Source organism: Gymnoscopelus microlampas, assembly GCF_963454915.1.
Source record: "Gymnoscopelus microlampas genome assembly, chromosome: 22".
In the NCBI taxonomy this organism is placed as follows: domain Eukaryota; kingdom Metazoa; phylum Chordata; class Actinopteri; order Myctophiformes; family Myctophidae; genus Gymnoscopelus; species Gymnoscopelus microlampas.
Window position 1 is genome coordinate 10122039 of NC_139959.1, and position 17827 is coordinate 10139865.

Genomic DNA, 17827 nt, shown 5'->3' on the forward strand with positions numbered 1-17827 from the left:
TTACATTCAAACGAAATGGATAATCTTTTGTCCTATCTAAGATTGTGGTACAAGCTTATGCAAGTTATTTTCATTTTTTAAATATATATTAGGCATGTAATTATGTCGTAAATGTACGCAACCAAACAACCTGAAGACAAGTGTTCCTGTATACTTCAATATCTCCAAAGGGCGTTAAAAAAGGCTGCCTCTATGTATCCAATCAAAAAGCATAGTTCTCTAAAGCTACCAGTAATGATAAATAAATCAGGGCTACATCTGATAATTGTTGCATTGTCTTTTAATGTTATTCCCTTCTATGTAAGGCTGTCTTCGGTGTCAAGGCCTGCCGGTCTCATTTGGTTTGACTGATTTGAAATGTTCAAAGAGTGCCTTTGATTATTTGCTGCTGCTGTTCAAGATTACATTTAGTTAAGAAAGCAAGATTAAACATAGAGCACTGTATGTCACTTGCAGCTGACAAACAGCCTGCCTTTGCTATCATCAGCCTTTGAGAATTCTTGAGAGATCTCAAATTATTAATTATTTTTCATGAAGTTAATGGCAAGTGTCATTTTGAATGCTCTTGATGCGCTCAGCGATTGTCATTTTTTATGAGCTCTTGTGTTTCCAAGCAAAATATTGAAAGAGAGCATCACTGACACTGTTTTATCGTCGCCCAGTAACAATCATCTCTCACTGCACCTCCTTATACACTATGTTTTTTTTTCTTTTAACAGTCTAGATAGAAATAAAAAAAGGATATATATTTTTTTATATATATAAATTAGTTTTTCCAGTGCAAATATTGCCTTTTATTTTTGTGCCGAGACCTCTCGAGTTCATTGTCGCTTTAAGCCCCATCTAACCTCACATTGGTTAAAGTGTGATTGCAAACGTTGGAGCATGCAAACGCTCTGTGCACCATGCATGTAGGGTTATCGCAGTGACAGAGCCTGTCACCTAAGAGCAACCAGGAGTCCAGTGAGGAGTACTGTAGTGGTGTCTTCACACTAGTCGGCCCCTGCATTCTCTGCAAGCTGCCCACGTGCCATGCAAAACACAAGCAGAAAGCTGACAAATGGCGTTAAAGGCTTGGGGGAAGGGGGGGGGGGGTTTGGTCAAGGTGTAGGAGTCAACATTGTGCAGCCCAGGCTAGCCTGGAATGTCAGAGGGCTTGTTTTTTGGTGGACATCAGTACACAATAGAGCAAGTCTGACATCACTGCCGCTAGAGGGCGCTAGGTTGGCGGTTGGAGAAAGGTGCTGTTTACACTTTATATTTTGGTGGCTGATTTCTGTGGCAATAGATGTTTGTTAAGAAGAAGAAGAAGCGGCTGAAATGAATGTTCTCAGACGGGTGGCTTGCGTCTCCCATAGAGATAGGGTGAGGAGTAGAGCCGCTGCACCTTCACTTGCAAAGGAGCCAGCTATAGTAAGGTGGTTTGGGCATCTTGTACGGATGCCTCCTGAACATCTCTCTCTGGGGAGGTCCTTGGTGTAGATGTAAAATGTACCAGGTGGATAGATTATATCTCCACGCTAGCCTGGGAACGCCATTGGATTCCCCGATGGATGCATGGATAGATGGATGGATGGGTGGATGGATAATTTGTTCAATGAGATGACATACAAATCGCTCTGCATTTCCGTGAAAAGGCAAATTCCCAGCTCTTTCCCAAGGGTGAGATTTGAACTCTTTCAGCACCACTGGCATTGCGTGTCGACTTGTCAGTCCATCCATGACGCGGCAATAAAGCACGCAAGTCAGCAGCATAAAACAACAACTGCATTCATCAAAACACATTGATTATGCAATGCGGTCACATTCAGTGACAACTGCTTTATATAGTATGGGTGTGCTGACCTTAATCTCCCATTGATTTCCCTCTGCCTATCTCAATTTAGTTTCCTGTGGACAGACATACACCGGTGTGTCTGCCCTCCAATGAAATATGATTATGCCATCACTCTGTAGCACAAGACTGCTGGAGTGCACATGGAAATTGGAATATCTGCTCAAATATTTGTGTGTGTGTGTGTGTGTGTGTGTGTGTGTGTGTGTGTGTGTGTGTGTGTGTGTGCGTGTGCGTATGCACGTGCATGTGCATGTGTGTGTGTGTGTGTGTGTGTATGTGTGCGTGTGCGTATGCACGTGCGTGTGTGTGTGTGTGTGTGTGTGTGTGTGTGTGTGTGTGCGTGTGCGTATGCGCGTGCGTGTGTGTGTGTGTGTGTGTGTGTGTGTTACTTATCCCAGTCCCTCCTAGTGGCCCAGCAGCTAGCCAACGCAGTGGGCGGGGTTATGTCCGGGGCGGCGTCGGGCATGAACCAGCCCATCCTCATCCCCTTCACCGCCGGCGGACACCTGGGCGGGCAGCAGGGCCTGGTCCTCTCCCTCCCCACTGCCAACATCCAGAGCCTGGTGGCTGCCGCCGCCGCGGGGGGGATCATGACTCTCCCTCTCCAGAACTTGCAAGGTAAGAAGAGGCGTCTTTATACCTGTTAGAACTCCATTAGACACAGCTTAACAACCCAAGTCAATCCGGGAATGCATCTCATGTCATTTTACAGTAGATTTGAGCTATAACCGTTGATTTATACTTTGGCTTTTAAAAAATAGCAGATCTACTGTACAAGCTCGACGAGCTTGTAGATCTGTTTTTTTTTATTTTATCTTGAACATTTGTGCAAATCTTGGAATTCATATATCTTTTGAAACAACATTTTTAACTCAAATCTTGCTTCTGTGGGGTGGGGGGGTCCCTGGAAGTGCATATTTTTATGGGGTCGGTGGCCAAATACATATGATTTTGGGGATCTTTGACAAAAAAAAATTGAGAACCACTGATATTACAGCAACATACGTTTTTGAAGAAAACTGTTAGGATTTAGAAGGCAGATCTACAAGCTCATAGCGTGGCACTCTGTGCCGTGCTACGAGCTTGTATATCTGCTATTTTTGAATAGCCAAAGAAATCTTAAAATGACACAGTTGCGTTCCCGGTCTTAAAGGATTAAAGTGAGTCACATAAAGGCTTCCTACTTGATCCTACAAAGCCAGAGATCAGTAAGACTGCAAAAAAGAGGCTGTAGGTATTTTTGGTACTGAAGTTCATTATAATATGTCATGTACTGTATAATCATTTGTGACCATGTCTTTTATGCGTGTATTTTGTTGTTATCTAAACCTCAGCCATATCTGTGATTTAAAAATATAAAACATTTAGTTTATCTTTATATAACATGTATCTTTGTTGGGCTATATGGAGTTAAGATGGACTTCACCTTTTAGTTTTTGAAACCTGTGACATTAACAAAATGTTAGCACTTTTCATATCCTGAGAAAGTCAATGAAAGTGCACATAAAACACATAAACATACCGCATGGTACGACATTCTGTGCATACTGTATGTGTAAAAAAAAAAAAAAAAGTCCTCCATAAAACCCCAGACCAGGTAAGAATTCATCAGGGGGTTGTACAACCAAAAAGCTGCCATCCCCAACTCACCAGGAGCCGAGGAACGGCCATATTAATTACAGGTCAGCGTTTTGCAGCGGAGCCGAGCGCAAAAGGCACTTTATGCTTCTTTCCTCCTGCATAAGAGTGCACTGTTACTCATCCTGCCTTATCTCCTCACCTCATCCGTCCGTCCACATGCCTGTACTTACCCCCTCGCCCGTTTAAACTTTAATGCTCAAGTGTTCTCTTTTGATCATAGTTGTAAATGGTTTTTCATTTTAATGTTTAAAACATTGTCTCTTTTATACCATTAGATTGAAGGATGGATGGGGAAGCCGTCAGTCATGAATCTTAGATGAGAGAGGCCCGCTAATGTAAAAAGATGCCAGGCTACATGTAAAGCAGTGTGTTTTTTTTCGGGCCCGGAGATTACAATAATGCCAGTACAGCACAAAGTGCAGAGGAAGCTCCCTTTCGTGTGTGCGTATGTGCGCGTGCGTGCGTGTTTGCGTGTGCGTGCGCATACGTACGTGCGTGTGTGTGTGTGTGTGTGTGTGGAAGGAAGTGGATGGACAGATGCCCTGAGTGAGGAAATGTGGAAGTAGGAGCCTAATGGACACAAACATGCATAAATAACAGCACCATCGCTGTGGGGAGAGCTTTTAATAAACCCCACATCCAGCGAGGTAGTGGAGGGACCTCAATGTATCCCGGAGCAAAAACAAAGATAATGGGCCCAGCAGGTCCATCTGTTTTGCACTTCAACAGCCCTCCAATGACGGTGTGTGCGTGGCAAAGGGTCCCGCCGCGATAAGTGATCGACAAACAACATGTCAGGATGCTGTGACTGAAGAACGAAAATACAAACCCCTCTCTCACTCTCATTGCGTGCAATAGCTTGAGCATTATAACTAGCTATAACGTCCAAGGCATAATTCTTCATCCAAGTATAATATCTCTCCAATGGGAAGAGATGGAGAGGCTGTTTTGGGGAGAAACGCGTCTGACTGTGGGCAGATCTTATTTTAAGCACTTCGACTTGACAGGCGGCCCCGCCTGTTCACATGTCCCTCTCGTCTGAAGGGCGGGCGGGGGAATGCGCCCTGAAGAGCCCCTACGATGGGGTGGAGGGGAAGTGACACGAGTCACCGAGTGAAGCTACATGTCTTGACTGTGTCCGGGGGCCACCTGGCCACGCGGCGGCCCCTGCACCTCTCCCCCCCCCCCCCCCCCCCCCCCCTGTCGGAGTTCATCACGGCCAAAGCTGAATGAGGCCTGCTGGCACAGCACCTCTGTCAGACGACCGTAGCTCTGGCCTCGGCACCCCCCAACCCCCTCCTCCTCTGTGACACCACACACACACACAGACACACGCACACACACACACACACACACACACACACACACACACACACACACACACTTCCTCCCCCCTAATTCCCTCTTCCGACCCCCCCCACCCATCCACCCACACCCCCCGCCGCCCTGGGTTCCCAGGCCTGATTAATCACACGTATAATACAGTGTCTCGCTGTCGCCGGGGACCAGTCAGCTCATTTCATGACCTCGGGAGAGAGTGTGTTTTACAGCACTCATGCTGCTAGCTAATTAGCGTCAGATCAGACGTAAGACAACTGTGAGGCGCGGTAATGAGACGGCAGGAGGAGGGATGGAGGGAGGGAGTAGGAGGAGGCGATGGCTGTATTTAAATGTAATGAGCCGTCTAATGACCGGCTAATAAGGCTGTTTGTCTTTGGGACTGGTGGGGTTTTCAGCAGAGGATGGGAGACATAGTACAGTTTACATAAGGAGCGTAGCGTAGTGTAGCATCTCCTCACCCTGAGGCATTTACCCACTGTATACTTAAGAGACATTATATCAGTATGGGAGCCTTGTGTTTCCATATAGCATCAAAAAAAGAAATTATGAACACTATCAGTACGGAACTTTTTAATCCACATACTGTGTGACTTTTAATAAGCACTCTCTCAATCCATTTAGGGAGAGAAGTTAATTACCATGACCAAACATTAACATGAACTTCAACAAAATGGATTTTAATGATGCTTCTTTGATTTCTTCAGAAGACATTATTTTATGAGAGACCCTTCTCTATATGTGTGAATGTGGACAGGCAAGGCAGAAGAGGCTGCTGGAGGCTAGTGAGCATTCGGAGGACGGTTCTCCTCTCTCAGACTGTGATGAATAACTATCACTGTAATGGGGTTGTGCTGTAAAGTTGGAGCGGTTGCTTAAATAAAACTGAGCAGCATCTTGTGGCAGACTCGGTAAACACAGGCACCGGCCGTAACTGGTTATTTGTCAGAATGATTTATGCCTGCAAAACATGCCGTAAAAACAAATTCCCAATGAAACTAAACAAGGGAGAAAGTTATCTTTTGTGACAGAGTGTGCACACCATTCTAGCTGACTTCACATGAGGCGAAAACTAGGTTGGGTCATACTAGAGGTCTGTAAATATGACAGCTCATATGAATAATAAAAATAAAAAAATAAAAAGTTAATGCATGGATTTCAGCCTTTCAAATATATATACTGTAGGTGACAACGGAAAACAAATGCAACATTTCTTCAAAGGAGTAGTTCACCCAAAAAATTACTTATTTTCTATCAATTACACACCCCATGAAACCTTGGATTCATGGAGATTTTTTTGCTTTGTCGCATTCCTAAGCCAATAATTTGATGACCGGCGGAGACTCCAGTAGGAGACTCAAAGAGTCTCTGAGTCTCCTATTGACCAATGACCCGGTCATCAAATAATTGGCTCAGGAATGCGACAAAAACAAAAAATCTCCATGAATTCAAGGCTTCATGGTTTGTGTAATTTTTGTGGGTGAACTACTCCTGAACTACTCCTTTAAATATATCTTCTTGATATAGATGTTCCGATAAAGCATGCTGAGTTTTTGTTGTACCACTAATAGGTTTACATTTTGCATGATTTCATAACAAGCAAAAATGCAATTACCCTTCTTGTAAAACAAGGAGTATCAAAGCAGCAGACGTGTAATGCTCAATGTCTCCGTCTACGGCTGCTCTCTGTGACTCACTTACAATATATATAGTATGAAGCATATCCCCATCTTATTTGCACTGCAGTGAAGAAAACAAACCAAAAACATCAGAGATTCAAGTTCAAAGGTCGTGTAGTCCCACTCACCTGCGGTAATGAGGCCCCAGTGTCGGTACCAATCAAATGCATGTCTGCATGTGGGTTTGATGAAAATGCTCAGTGGTAGGGGTTTCGCAGGCAAGCGTGGGCGTTAGTGAGATACAAATTAGGGAAATCTCTGCTCATTACACCACCAAAGAGTGGGCCCCTGGGGGGACAAGACGAGCCCAAATGTTTCCACACTAGTTAGTCCGTGTCAGGCTCCATCTCCTCTCCCCCCTCGGCTGCCAAGGATACGCTGCTCCTCCTGTCAGGAGTTAGCACACCGCAGGGTTCCAGCCGCAGACTTAACCTCTGTCTGTGGACCGAAAGCCTCTGTGTCCCTTTACTCATTACATTACAGGCCTGCTGGATTAGACTTTCAACACACTCGTGAGATGTCTTTTTTTTTTATGCTAACCCAGGGAAGCTGTCAGAACCTAGCTTCCCTATAACATCCGGGACAACGCTCCACACGTCCCAGACTCTTCTCCCTCCTCCTGGCTCCCAAATTGGTGGAACAAACTCCCCATTGCAGTTAGAACTGCAGACTCACTCCCAATCTTCTGCCGTAATCTGAAGACTCACCTCTTCAGACTCCACCTTAGCCCGTAGTGCACTTGCCTTATAGCACTTGCCCTAGCCTTGACGACCTTGTAGGCTTATGCGAAGGCTAAAATGGAATTTAGATAGCATGTTAGACAGATGCCAGGTTCATTTGCTGACCTCATTTACTGACCTGGCATCCTATAGTTTGCAGTTTCAATGTACAGATTAACAGATGTAAATATAGTATTTAGTCTGTTGATAGGCTCTTGGTCTACCTATGATCCTATAGATTACTATTTCTATGCATTTGATGTGTACCTTGTGTTTACCTTGCTTGCTGTAAATCGCTCTGGATTAAGAGTGTCTGCTAAATGCCTAAATTGTAAATAGTTTTATGGGTTCCCATTTTGAATCAATTACAGCTCAGATGGAAATTAGATATAGTTCATGTGACATGTCTGAGGAATCATGTACATTAGCAGTGTAGGAGTATAGCATTACTAAAGGGGCACGTCATGTTATATCCCCAGACCATCTCAATACAACGGAGGGTCGTAAACCCGGCCCCCAGTAGCACACCCCAGCCCACCCCTCTAGCGCTCTTTAATTTAAGGTGTGTATTCCACGTCGTCCTTTTAATGATTTAGCTCCAGCACACGGTTGTTGAAACGAGGACTCACCGGCAGAGAGAAAGTTGCATTAAATAAATAACGGTGATAAAATGTAAGACCTCATACATTTCAAAGCTAATGCAACTAGCGATGCAATAGGAGCAGCTGCACACACAGTCCGGGAGAGTGGTAATTTGATTGATTTGTTGTGACAGCGAGCCAAATAATTGAGAGTGAGAGGTTGCCGACAGAGACGAGGCGTTGACGCCGGCAGGTTCACCAGGCAATCCCAGCAGATATGGTGGCGGTGCTGCTGTGGGGTTCTCATCTCTGCCATTGATATCTGCCAGTGGTTTATTGTTTGTCTTCAATAAGCAGCTTGGGAACGTGTGAGGTTACTGCCTTTGTGACAGTTCATGGGAGGAAAAAATAACTCTAACCAATCTAAAATGTACAGAACAGTGTTCAAAAGGTTAGAATCAAACACACACACATACACACACAGTTTTATTTTGGGGGGGGGGGGGGGGGGTATTGTGCTGTATTGTGCATGGGCGCATACACACATGCGTTCCCTTGAGAATTCCAATTTTTCAGAATTCTTTTTTTGAAGTTCACTTGTAAGAAAATCTTTAGTCCCTGGTGGTTCACTTGTTGCTATCATGAACATATAATGATTTTGTTCACAATTTCAGCTAGATGTATTTCAATAATTGTGCCAAAATGACATCTGACAACCGTACAGCATGGTGTGTTTAAAAAAGAAAAAAAACAGAATTCCCAGATCCTGCTTGCTTGCGTGTATGCTTTTATTTATTTGATTAACGGGAAAAAAATTGCTTTGTTTGTCATAACCTACTGTATACTGGTATTAGACACTTGTTGTGGACGGTGTTGACATCTCTCTTCCATAGGATTCATGCCTATGGGAATAGGCAAGGCAGGGTATAGTAGTGGGAGTGACTTCTGTACTCTATTTTGTCTCAACCATGCCATCCAAAGACAGATAGCAGAGGACGATGGCACTGTTAATCAGACATGGCTGCATCTGCAGTCCCTGACACCTGCCCTCACTGGTAAACACCGCCATACTGTAAACCAGTGGTTCTCAACCTTTTCCGGCCATGACCCCCGTCCCGTCCCGTCCCGTCCCGTCCCGTCCCGTCCCGTCCCGTCCCGCCCCCCGTCCCCAATATAATCATATTTGAACTGGGGACCCCCTCCCTGATAAAAACTTGGAATTCTAGGAGTTGAGGCATTGCATTTAGCCTAGTTTGACTGGGTTCCACAGATAAATATTGTTGTGAGGCGTTGCTGGTAGATCGGCTATTTTCAAAATGTTTGCCTCTTTCTTATATTATTTTACAATTTGGCTTTGTTTGTCATAACCTACTGTATACTGGTATTAGACACTTGTTGTGGACGGTGGGCACGATGAGATCAGACCAGCGCCAAAGCCCTTCTCGGGGGCATGCTCTCCATTGCGATTGGATCTAAATTAGCTTATATAATTTGACAGCACTATCCAAAAATGTTTTACCTCCCCCTCTGGTGTCCTTATAGTTGTTTTTTCAGGCCAATTTTGAAAGGAGCCAGTGTTACACATCTTTTAATGGATGGTGTCAGGGCATTCCACATTTTGGTGGCAAAGCATACTAAGCTGATATTTTTTCGATAAGACTTTTTTAAGAACAAGAGCCTTGTGTGACTACAGCGTACCCGCTCTGACCTGCTGATATCAGGTCATATTACTTCCGCATTGCGCATGTCTTGTTGACATCTCTCTTCCATTAGATTTATTGATTCACACCACGATAGATAGATAGATAGATAGATAGATAGATAGATAGATAGATAGATAGATAGATAGATAGATAGATAGATAGATAGATAGTCTATCTATCAGTCAATATCATCTCTCTTGCATCAATGAATCCTATGGAAGAGAGATGTCAACAAGTCGTGCGGAATGTGGAAGTAATCTGTTGTGACGTCGTCAGCAGGTTGGAGCTGCTACGCTGCAGTTACATAAAGCTCTAGTTCTTAAAAAAATAATCCGCTTAGTATGGAAATGCTCATAATATTTCCAGCTTGTCAGAAATATCATAATAACAATAAAAAATAAATTGGATATTTTATACGCTAATTTAGGTCTAATAGCATAGGCTTACAATGGAGGGCATTCCCCCGAGAAGGGGCATGGCTTTGGTCCTGACGTGCAGTGGTGGAAAAAGTACTCAAATGTTTTACTCAATACTGCAATGTAGAAATACTCTGTTACAAGTAAAAGTACAAAAGTATTGGTATAAAAATGTACTTGGGGAATCTTAGATCGAATCTTAGATCACGTCATATAAGAACTGTGTTCCAAAAATAAACAAACACCCTGGCGATTTTACTCATATGGATATGAAGCATCAACTGACGATGAAAAAGTACTAATTTATCCAAACATTACGATTTTTTCCTTGTCTTTTTCCAAATGCAGACGTAAACACAAACTCAATATCATAAACGACGGAGTCACATACCTGACAAAATCGCCGGGGGTGGTTTGTTTATTTTTGGAACACAGTTCTTATATGACGCGATCTAAGATTTGCCTATGGGAATAGGCAAGGCAGGGTATAGTAGTGGGAGTGACTTCTGTACTCTATTTTGTCTCAACCATGCCATCCAAAGACAGATAGCAGAGGACGATGGCACTGTTAATCAGACATGGCTGCATCTGCAGTCCCTGACACCTGCCCTCACTGGTAAACACCGCCATACTGTAAACCAGTGGTTCTCAACCTTTTCCGGCCATGACCCCCGTCCCGTCCCGTCCCGTCCCCCGTCCCCAATATAATCATATTTGAACTGGGGACCCCCTCCCTGATAAAAACTTGGAATTCTAGGAGTTGAGGCATTGCATTTAGCCTAGTTTGACTGGGTTCCACAGATAAATATTGTTGTGAGGCGTTGTGAGCTGGTAGATCGGCTATTTTCAAAATGTTTGCCTCTTTCTTATATTATTTTACAATTTGGCCAATGTTTGACCAGTTTTTATAGTATCGTTTGTTGATTACTTTTGATGCAGTAATGGACTTTTCTTTTCTTATTTTTTTAGGTATTAAAAAGGTCTTAAAAGTCTTACATTTTCACTTCACTGTCATCTAGGGAGCCCCCCCCCCCCCCAATCATGTGGGGACCCCCCTGGGGGTCCCGACCCACAGGTTGAGAACCACTGCTGTAAACACGCAAGAGATGAACTATACTTCAGATACTCTGTAGGCGTTGAGACTGTTGGAAAAACATACCGTTTAGTCCTTCAATACGGAGTTTACTATGGTATTTATTTACTATAGCTTGTACCGTTAATCATGTTCCCTGAAACACTTTTATTCCAGTTCAAGGTTAGGTAGAACCTTCTGTCTAAAGCTCTTTGGAATTTAAATGGCTTACGAGAGTGGAATTTCCAGAATATTGAAATTCCATACAGTATAATTAACATTTTGTAATCTTGCAGGCTATATATTACCAATGCAGTGCCAGCATCTATACACACAATAAATAGACCTTAGTTTTGTGGTATTTACTCTTTATTCTTGTTGATGAGTAAATGGTACGATTTACAATACAATATAATTGTTTACTCCAGTACCTACAGTATGTTGTTTTCATGTGATATTAAAAAAAAACCTATATAATGTTTTCTAGCGATATGGCTTGACCACTTGGCCCAGAGTTGTTTTTACACAATTAGATTGCACTCTCTCTTACACTTTTCCTTGCCAGACGATTTGTCAGAGATTTGCTCCCCTCACATTAAAGGTCTGCCATATTGCTGAGGCGCGATTCATTCAGAGGCGTTCAGGAACAATCTGTAGTCAAGCATTTTAAATGAAAATTGATTTGTGATTTACATGGTCAGCGAGGGGAAAATGAACTTATGAAATGCTGTAAATGAAATATTAGACAAGGTGCAGTGGGAGGGTGTGCGCAGAACAGAGATGGTAATCTTGTGGAACTGGAATTCCCGCCTGGCAGAATTGGGTGACATTTTACATTTATCTGTGTTCTGCATGAGTTGTAATGTTAATGGTAATTTTATGGGACTGAACTGGAATGGAAAATGGTGTTATCGCAGATTGCCGCAAATGTAGAATTGTGTAAAGCCGCATCCTTTATCCCATTCAAACCGGGAAAGAATCTGTATCGTTTTAGATTGAAAAAAAAATGCGTTGGCTATTCAAAAACAGCAGATATACAAGCTCACAGCGCGTCACTTTGTGCTGTGCTGCGAGCTTGTACATCTGCTATTTTTTTTATTAAAAAGAATATTATTTTGGGGCTTTTTATGCCTTTTATTTAGAGAGGGATACGGGAGTCAAACCCGCGACACGCTGTCAGACGTTTTTTGAAAAATCTTGAACGTGTGAGATCTACTGATTTAGAAGGCATTTGTGGAATCGACCACAGCAGGTCTTAGTGGGTTATTTCCCCCCCATTCCCTCAGTAATGTGAGTTATTGCATGATCTGTCCTCTAAGGTTGAATGTGTGTATTCAGCCTATTTTTATCAGGCCGTTCTTACTCACAGCATCCTACAACGCACCCCTTTTTTTTTGCCAAAGCATGAAATTCACAGTGACTACAGAATTTTTGATATAGGTCATTAGAGCATTAACTTATCTATTGGTTAGAGATTTGGAAGTTGTGATAAAAGAGTAAAATTTTGCTGCTCGGTGGTTCCACTTTTATTCAGAAGTTCTCTGTTCATCATGTTATTTATTCATCAGAATAGGAGATTTATACACCAAAAGGGGTAACCAGTAACCTACAACAAACCTGTAACAATCCTGTAACAAGCCTGACAAAATGCAATTACTTTTATTTGTATCTTTATGTTCTTTGTTTTGTTTCAGTTCTCACGTCTTGAAAAGTGACATATATAAAAATGCTTATATATATATATATTCTTTTAAAATAGCATTGCCTTCTACCAGCCCTGTCTAATGATTTTCTCCATGATCAAAGATTAGTGGAAGTGTAGCTAAATTGTCATTTAAATATATCATTTTGTCAATATCGCTGGGCGTGCTTATCAATATGAACCAACATATTTTCAATACAAATCTATCATCAACTTAATAATACAAGAAAGTCAATATTGTTTTATCTACCGGTCAATACTGCTTATAATCCACTCTGCGTTTTCTAATGTTGATCGATATCCTGTGCACTGAACGTTTCCCATACTCCTACCAAGGTCTGGGGGGGGTAAGTAACATGGATTTTCAAAGCGCTGGTAGTTCCTCCACGGTTGAAAGGGAGGGAGGCAGGACCAAAAGAGCCAGCGAGAGAACAAAGTCATACTCCGTTAAAAGAAGCGTGGGTTCCCTCAGTCTCAGGGGCTAACCCCAGATCACACCAAGGTCATTATTAAACACGGCTCTCCGGTTCCCTCGCCTGTGTAACCAAAGAAGCCATGGCGACATTTGTCAGCAGATGGTGTGGAACCAAACCCCTCCACCACTGGGGGATGTCGTCTGAGCCACGGCTAAAAGCTTATCTGCGGTTACTAATTGCTGACCAGGGCCTAATTACCTTAATTAATGGGCCCGGTGGTGTCTGGGGGGCCCAGATTAGTTTGAGGGGGCTTTTATCAGCATCAGTAGCCGCTCAAAAGGTCCCCCGGGACGTCTGAGGAGCATGTACGTCCCCCAGGGTGCCATTTTCCTGGACTAACTGCAGACACATCACAGATGGATCCTGTGGCATCGGTACAGGATGGCATGTTTGGAGAGAGAGTGAGAGAAAGAGAGAGAGACAGAGAGACATAGAGAGAGAGAGGGCTGTCTGTTACTTACAGATCATGAGGGAACATTGCTAAGTATGTCTCTGGGTACAGAGGAGAGATGTTCTCCATCTCCGTCTCCATCTCTTCAAACACATTTTCTACCACTTTGACTCTCTATCCCATCCTCTTTCTCATCTATCTATCTATCCATCCATCTATCCATCTATCCATCTATCTATCTATCTATCTATCTATCTATCTATCTATCTATCTATCTATCTATCTATCTATCTATCTATCTATCTATCTATCTATCTATCTATCTATCTATCTATCTATCTATCTATCTATCTATCTATCTATCTATATATCTATCTATCTATCTATCTATAGTAACTATCTACAGTATCTCTCTCTCTCTCTCTCTCTCTCTCTCTCGCCCTGTTTTCCTGAATTACGCCGCCCATAATTCACAATGACAAAGTAGACTTAGCTCCATTTTCCACAGACCGTGGGGGTTTTGTTCAGTGAGCTCTCACTGTGAAATTAGCCCTGGTACTTTTCATTCTCCATGCAGCGTCAGTGAAATGGTTAAAAGACACAGATCAGCCAATATGAAAATAGAACCGATTCAACAAATCTGCTGCTCCTCCGCCTGGCCTGCTCCTCACCCATCCAAGAACCCTCTTTCCTCCCCCTATTTTACTCCCCCCCACCCCCCCCACACCCCCCACCCCCTTCCCCGACCATCAAACCCACCATGTCCCGCATTTGAAGAAGGCTTGTAACTTTCAGGTGCATACATTTCTTTTGATGATATATTGTCCCAGTGGGGAATTTCATTTACTGCTGCTGCCCTTTGCTGAACCTGTTGCTAGTCAGTGAGCACGATAAGCGCATAAGCAGCATGCCTCTTCATTCATCATACATCGTTCTGGGCTCTCAAATATCTCATATGCGATTCCGGGGGAAGAAACTACTAAACCGGCACAAAGAATCCCACCAGGAGCATAACTGAGGTTCCATTAAAACGGTCTGTGTACAAAAACATAGTGCACTGTTTGGTATCTGTTATCAAACACGCGCGTATTAGATGTTACGCCCACAAAATATTGTCCTATTTCATTTTTCTTTTGCAGTGCATGGTCAAGATGGTTTATATACACGCAGTGAGAAATGTTTTCCAGGCTTGTGTCGTACATAATTCTCAATATTTCGCCTTGTGTTTTTTGAGTTGCGTGCATTTCGGGAATCTGTTCGCCCTCCGACCCCCCCCCCCCCCCCCCCGCCCCGCCCCGCCCCATCCCCAATCACAGTGGCTTGCGCTCTGTGTTGTATTAAACAGCATTAATAATCACAAGAGGCTCCGTGTCACTCAGAACTCTAGCACATCACTAAGGCAGACAGTGTTGTGCTGCCGGGCATGTTGTTGTGCTGTGTGAAAGTGCTTACACGCTCTCTCAGACAACCAAAGGGAATAATTAAAGACAGAAGATGGAGGCAGAAGAATGGAAAGCAAATCCCATTGTTTGGGCTTATTTCATCCCACCGAATTCTTTTTCTCTCCCTCTCTCTTTCTCTCTCTCTCTCTGTTTCTCTCTCTCTCTCTCTCTCTCTCCCTCTCGCTGCGTTTCTCTGTACGTGCTCCATCCTCACACATTCCTCCCCAAATGCACTGTGGGTATGTGGCGCACTATCAAAAGCATAATGTAAGCGGAGCAGCACAGAACAAAGGCCCTATGATGTCCCACTCATACCCACATTGTCTTTTCATTATTCTACAATCACTTCGTATCTGCGCAAGTTGGGAGAGGAAGGCAAGGCATAATAAACCCTATAATGTATATCACTGTGTAGCTATATACTCAGAAGCCGCTGTGAAAGATGAGTTCCAGAGGGGTTATTTTTTCCCTCGCCTTAAGGGGCATCAATTCTTTAGACCCTGACAATCAAAGCCGTGTGATCAAAAATAATCCCAACGATGAAATTCTAATTTAAGGTAAGCAAGACTATTAGTGCAACTCTACTCCACTCCATTTCTGGAGCCGTAAATGTAGCCCCTCAATCTCTCTTAGCTTTTACTGTCAGTCAGAGAGCACTCAGTCATCTCCGTGCATCAAGCCCGCAATATTGATTTTTTTTCCACCCACTGAAACAGCCGCATGAACATAAATTTTGCATGAGGCTTTTACTCGCGGCCTCTGCTTTGGTCTGACGACACATGATGGGACCCTGAACACGCTGTAATAACCCAGTCCTATCCTGCCGAGCAAAACTGGCTCGTTTTTGACGGAGAGGGCGGACACTGACTCCAGCACCCTGTGGGCTCCAGAAGGACAAAACCCAGAGCCAGAAGACCCTGTTTTAGTGGACACTGTGTGTTGACAGTCACATACTACATCCACTAAGATGTCAGTGAAACTCTGCTGTCACTGGGAGAAACATTTCTGTTCTTGAAGTCTAATGTCAGAGGAATGGAATTTGATGAGCTTAACAGGCCCCTACTGTACAGTATGTGTATGTCAGACCAATCTTGTTTCGCTTTGAGATTCATTGAGATTTGCAATTACAGTACTACCAGAAAGATTACTCTCACCCCGTATTCATCCCTTGACCCCCCTCCCCCGAGAACTCTCACCTACTGTACTACACAGTCAGTGGTGGAAGAAGTACTCACATTTATTATTTAAATAAAAGTATCAATGCTGCAATGTAGATATACTCTCTTACAAGTGAAAATCCAGAATTGAAAATTAAGGACCAAACATAGATAGTACTCATTATGCAGAATGTTTCATCAGGTATCATTATGTATAAAATGTATGTAACATTATGTTTTGTAATGATAATTCTAATCTACAAAGTAACCAGTAACTAAAGTTTTCAAATAATTGAAGTGGAGTAAAAAGTACAATATTTGCCTTTGAGATGTAGTGAAGTAGAAGTATTGACAATTGGAAATACTCCAGTAAAGTAAAAAAAAAAATAGCTCAAAGGTGTACTTAAGGAAAGTACTCGAGTAAATGTACTTAGTTATTTTACACCACTGTGTACAGTACAGTACATGACACCAAATGCCAACATTAGAAAGCACACAAGGGATTTACTTGTACCGTATGACTAGCATGTCCATTGAGAGGATTCAATTCCTTCAAATGCCTCCCCTGGAGTGAGAATTCTACAGCACAGTTTGATATCGCCTTGCATCACAAAGTGAAAGCATTATATATCTGGATCCCTACAAGCCATGTGTTTTGCTCTTAGACCCTGTGGCTGACTCTTTTCAAATATCAACTGCCTGTAGTCTGTGTAAAATCCCTCTAAAGTGAGACTGGTTGCACTGATATCGTCTTCAGGCAGCAACTGCAAATATTTTCACACAGTATTTGTTCAGTGTGGTTTTTTTTTGGTTCTTGTTTCATATCACTGTTTATATCAAACATTTCCCAAAGAGCTGAGCTATATATTTCATGCATACTACATGATACAAATAATGAGAAGCAAAGTTATGTTACAGAAACCAAACGTTTATTGAACTTTACTTTTGTAAAAATCGAATCTTGAGTGTTCAAAATTAGCTGGATTGTCCTCCACTACTGATGACAGGGTGAGCTTGTGCACAGTAAATTCTGGAGTGTTGTTTTAGTAGCACTCTGGAGTTTACTGTGTACAATCAGTGATTTTGCTGTGTAGTATAGTATTTTGAGGTAAAAAAAAAGAAATCTGATGAAGCTGACACATATCCATACTGTAATCCTAAACAAAGATGTTTTGAAAATCGTTTATTTTCCCTAAATCGCCAAAGCACTTGCAAAAAGATACTTTACATCGCTTTAAGGCTGAAGAACAAATTACATCAGGGAAGAGATCAGAATGATAACAATTATACATACAATTTATATAGTGCTTTTCTGAGCACTCAAAGCTCCATTGTTTTTGTCATTTCCATAAGAGAAAGGGAAGAAGAAGAAGAAGGGGGGGCAAGGGGAAGAGAGGGAGAGAGATCAATACAAAATAAACAAAGTATTTAATTATTTACACATAGTACTGTATATCTATCCGGTGCAGTAAGTACCTGAGGTAATTAAGAGGTGCGGTAAGTACCTGAGGTAATTAAGACATAAGGTGCGGTAAGTACCTGAGGTACTCATCATCCGTCGATGATATAAATCTTCCAAGTGCTTCTCCACACCATCCACAGAGTAAAAATGACCTTCCTCTGACCACCTTCATATAATGACCAGATCTCATCGTTGGCGGAAGCTCCTTTAT

General features: G+C 42.7%; 1 protein-coding gene across 1 annotated transcript in view; it reads left to right on the top strand.

Annotated features, from left to right (window-relative positions):
- The window catches only part of pou6f2 (POU class 6 homeobox 2), a gene marked incomplete at both ends in the record, with an annotated part of 125549 nt that overhangs the window by 33074 nt on the left and 74648 nt on the right, over nucleotides 1–17827 (top strand). Inside the window, one exon of the mRNA XM_084048752.1 lies at nucleotides 2236–2455. Within this exon, the coding sequence (XP_083904878.1) occupies nucleotides 2236–2455 (220 nt within the window). The remainder of the gene's footprint in view (nucleotides 1–2235; nucleotides 2456–17827) is intronic.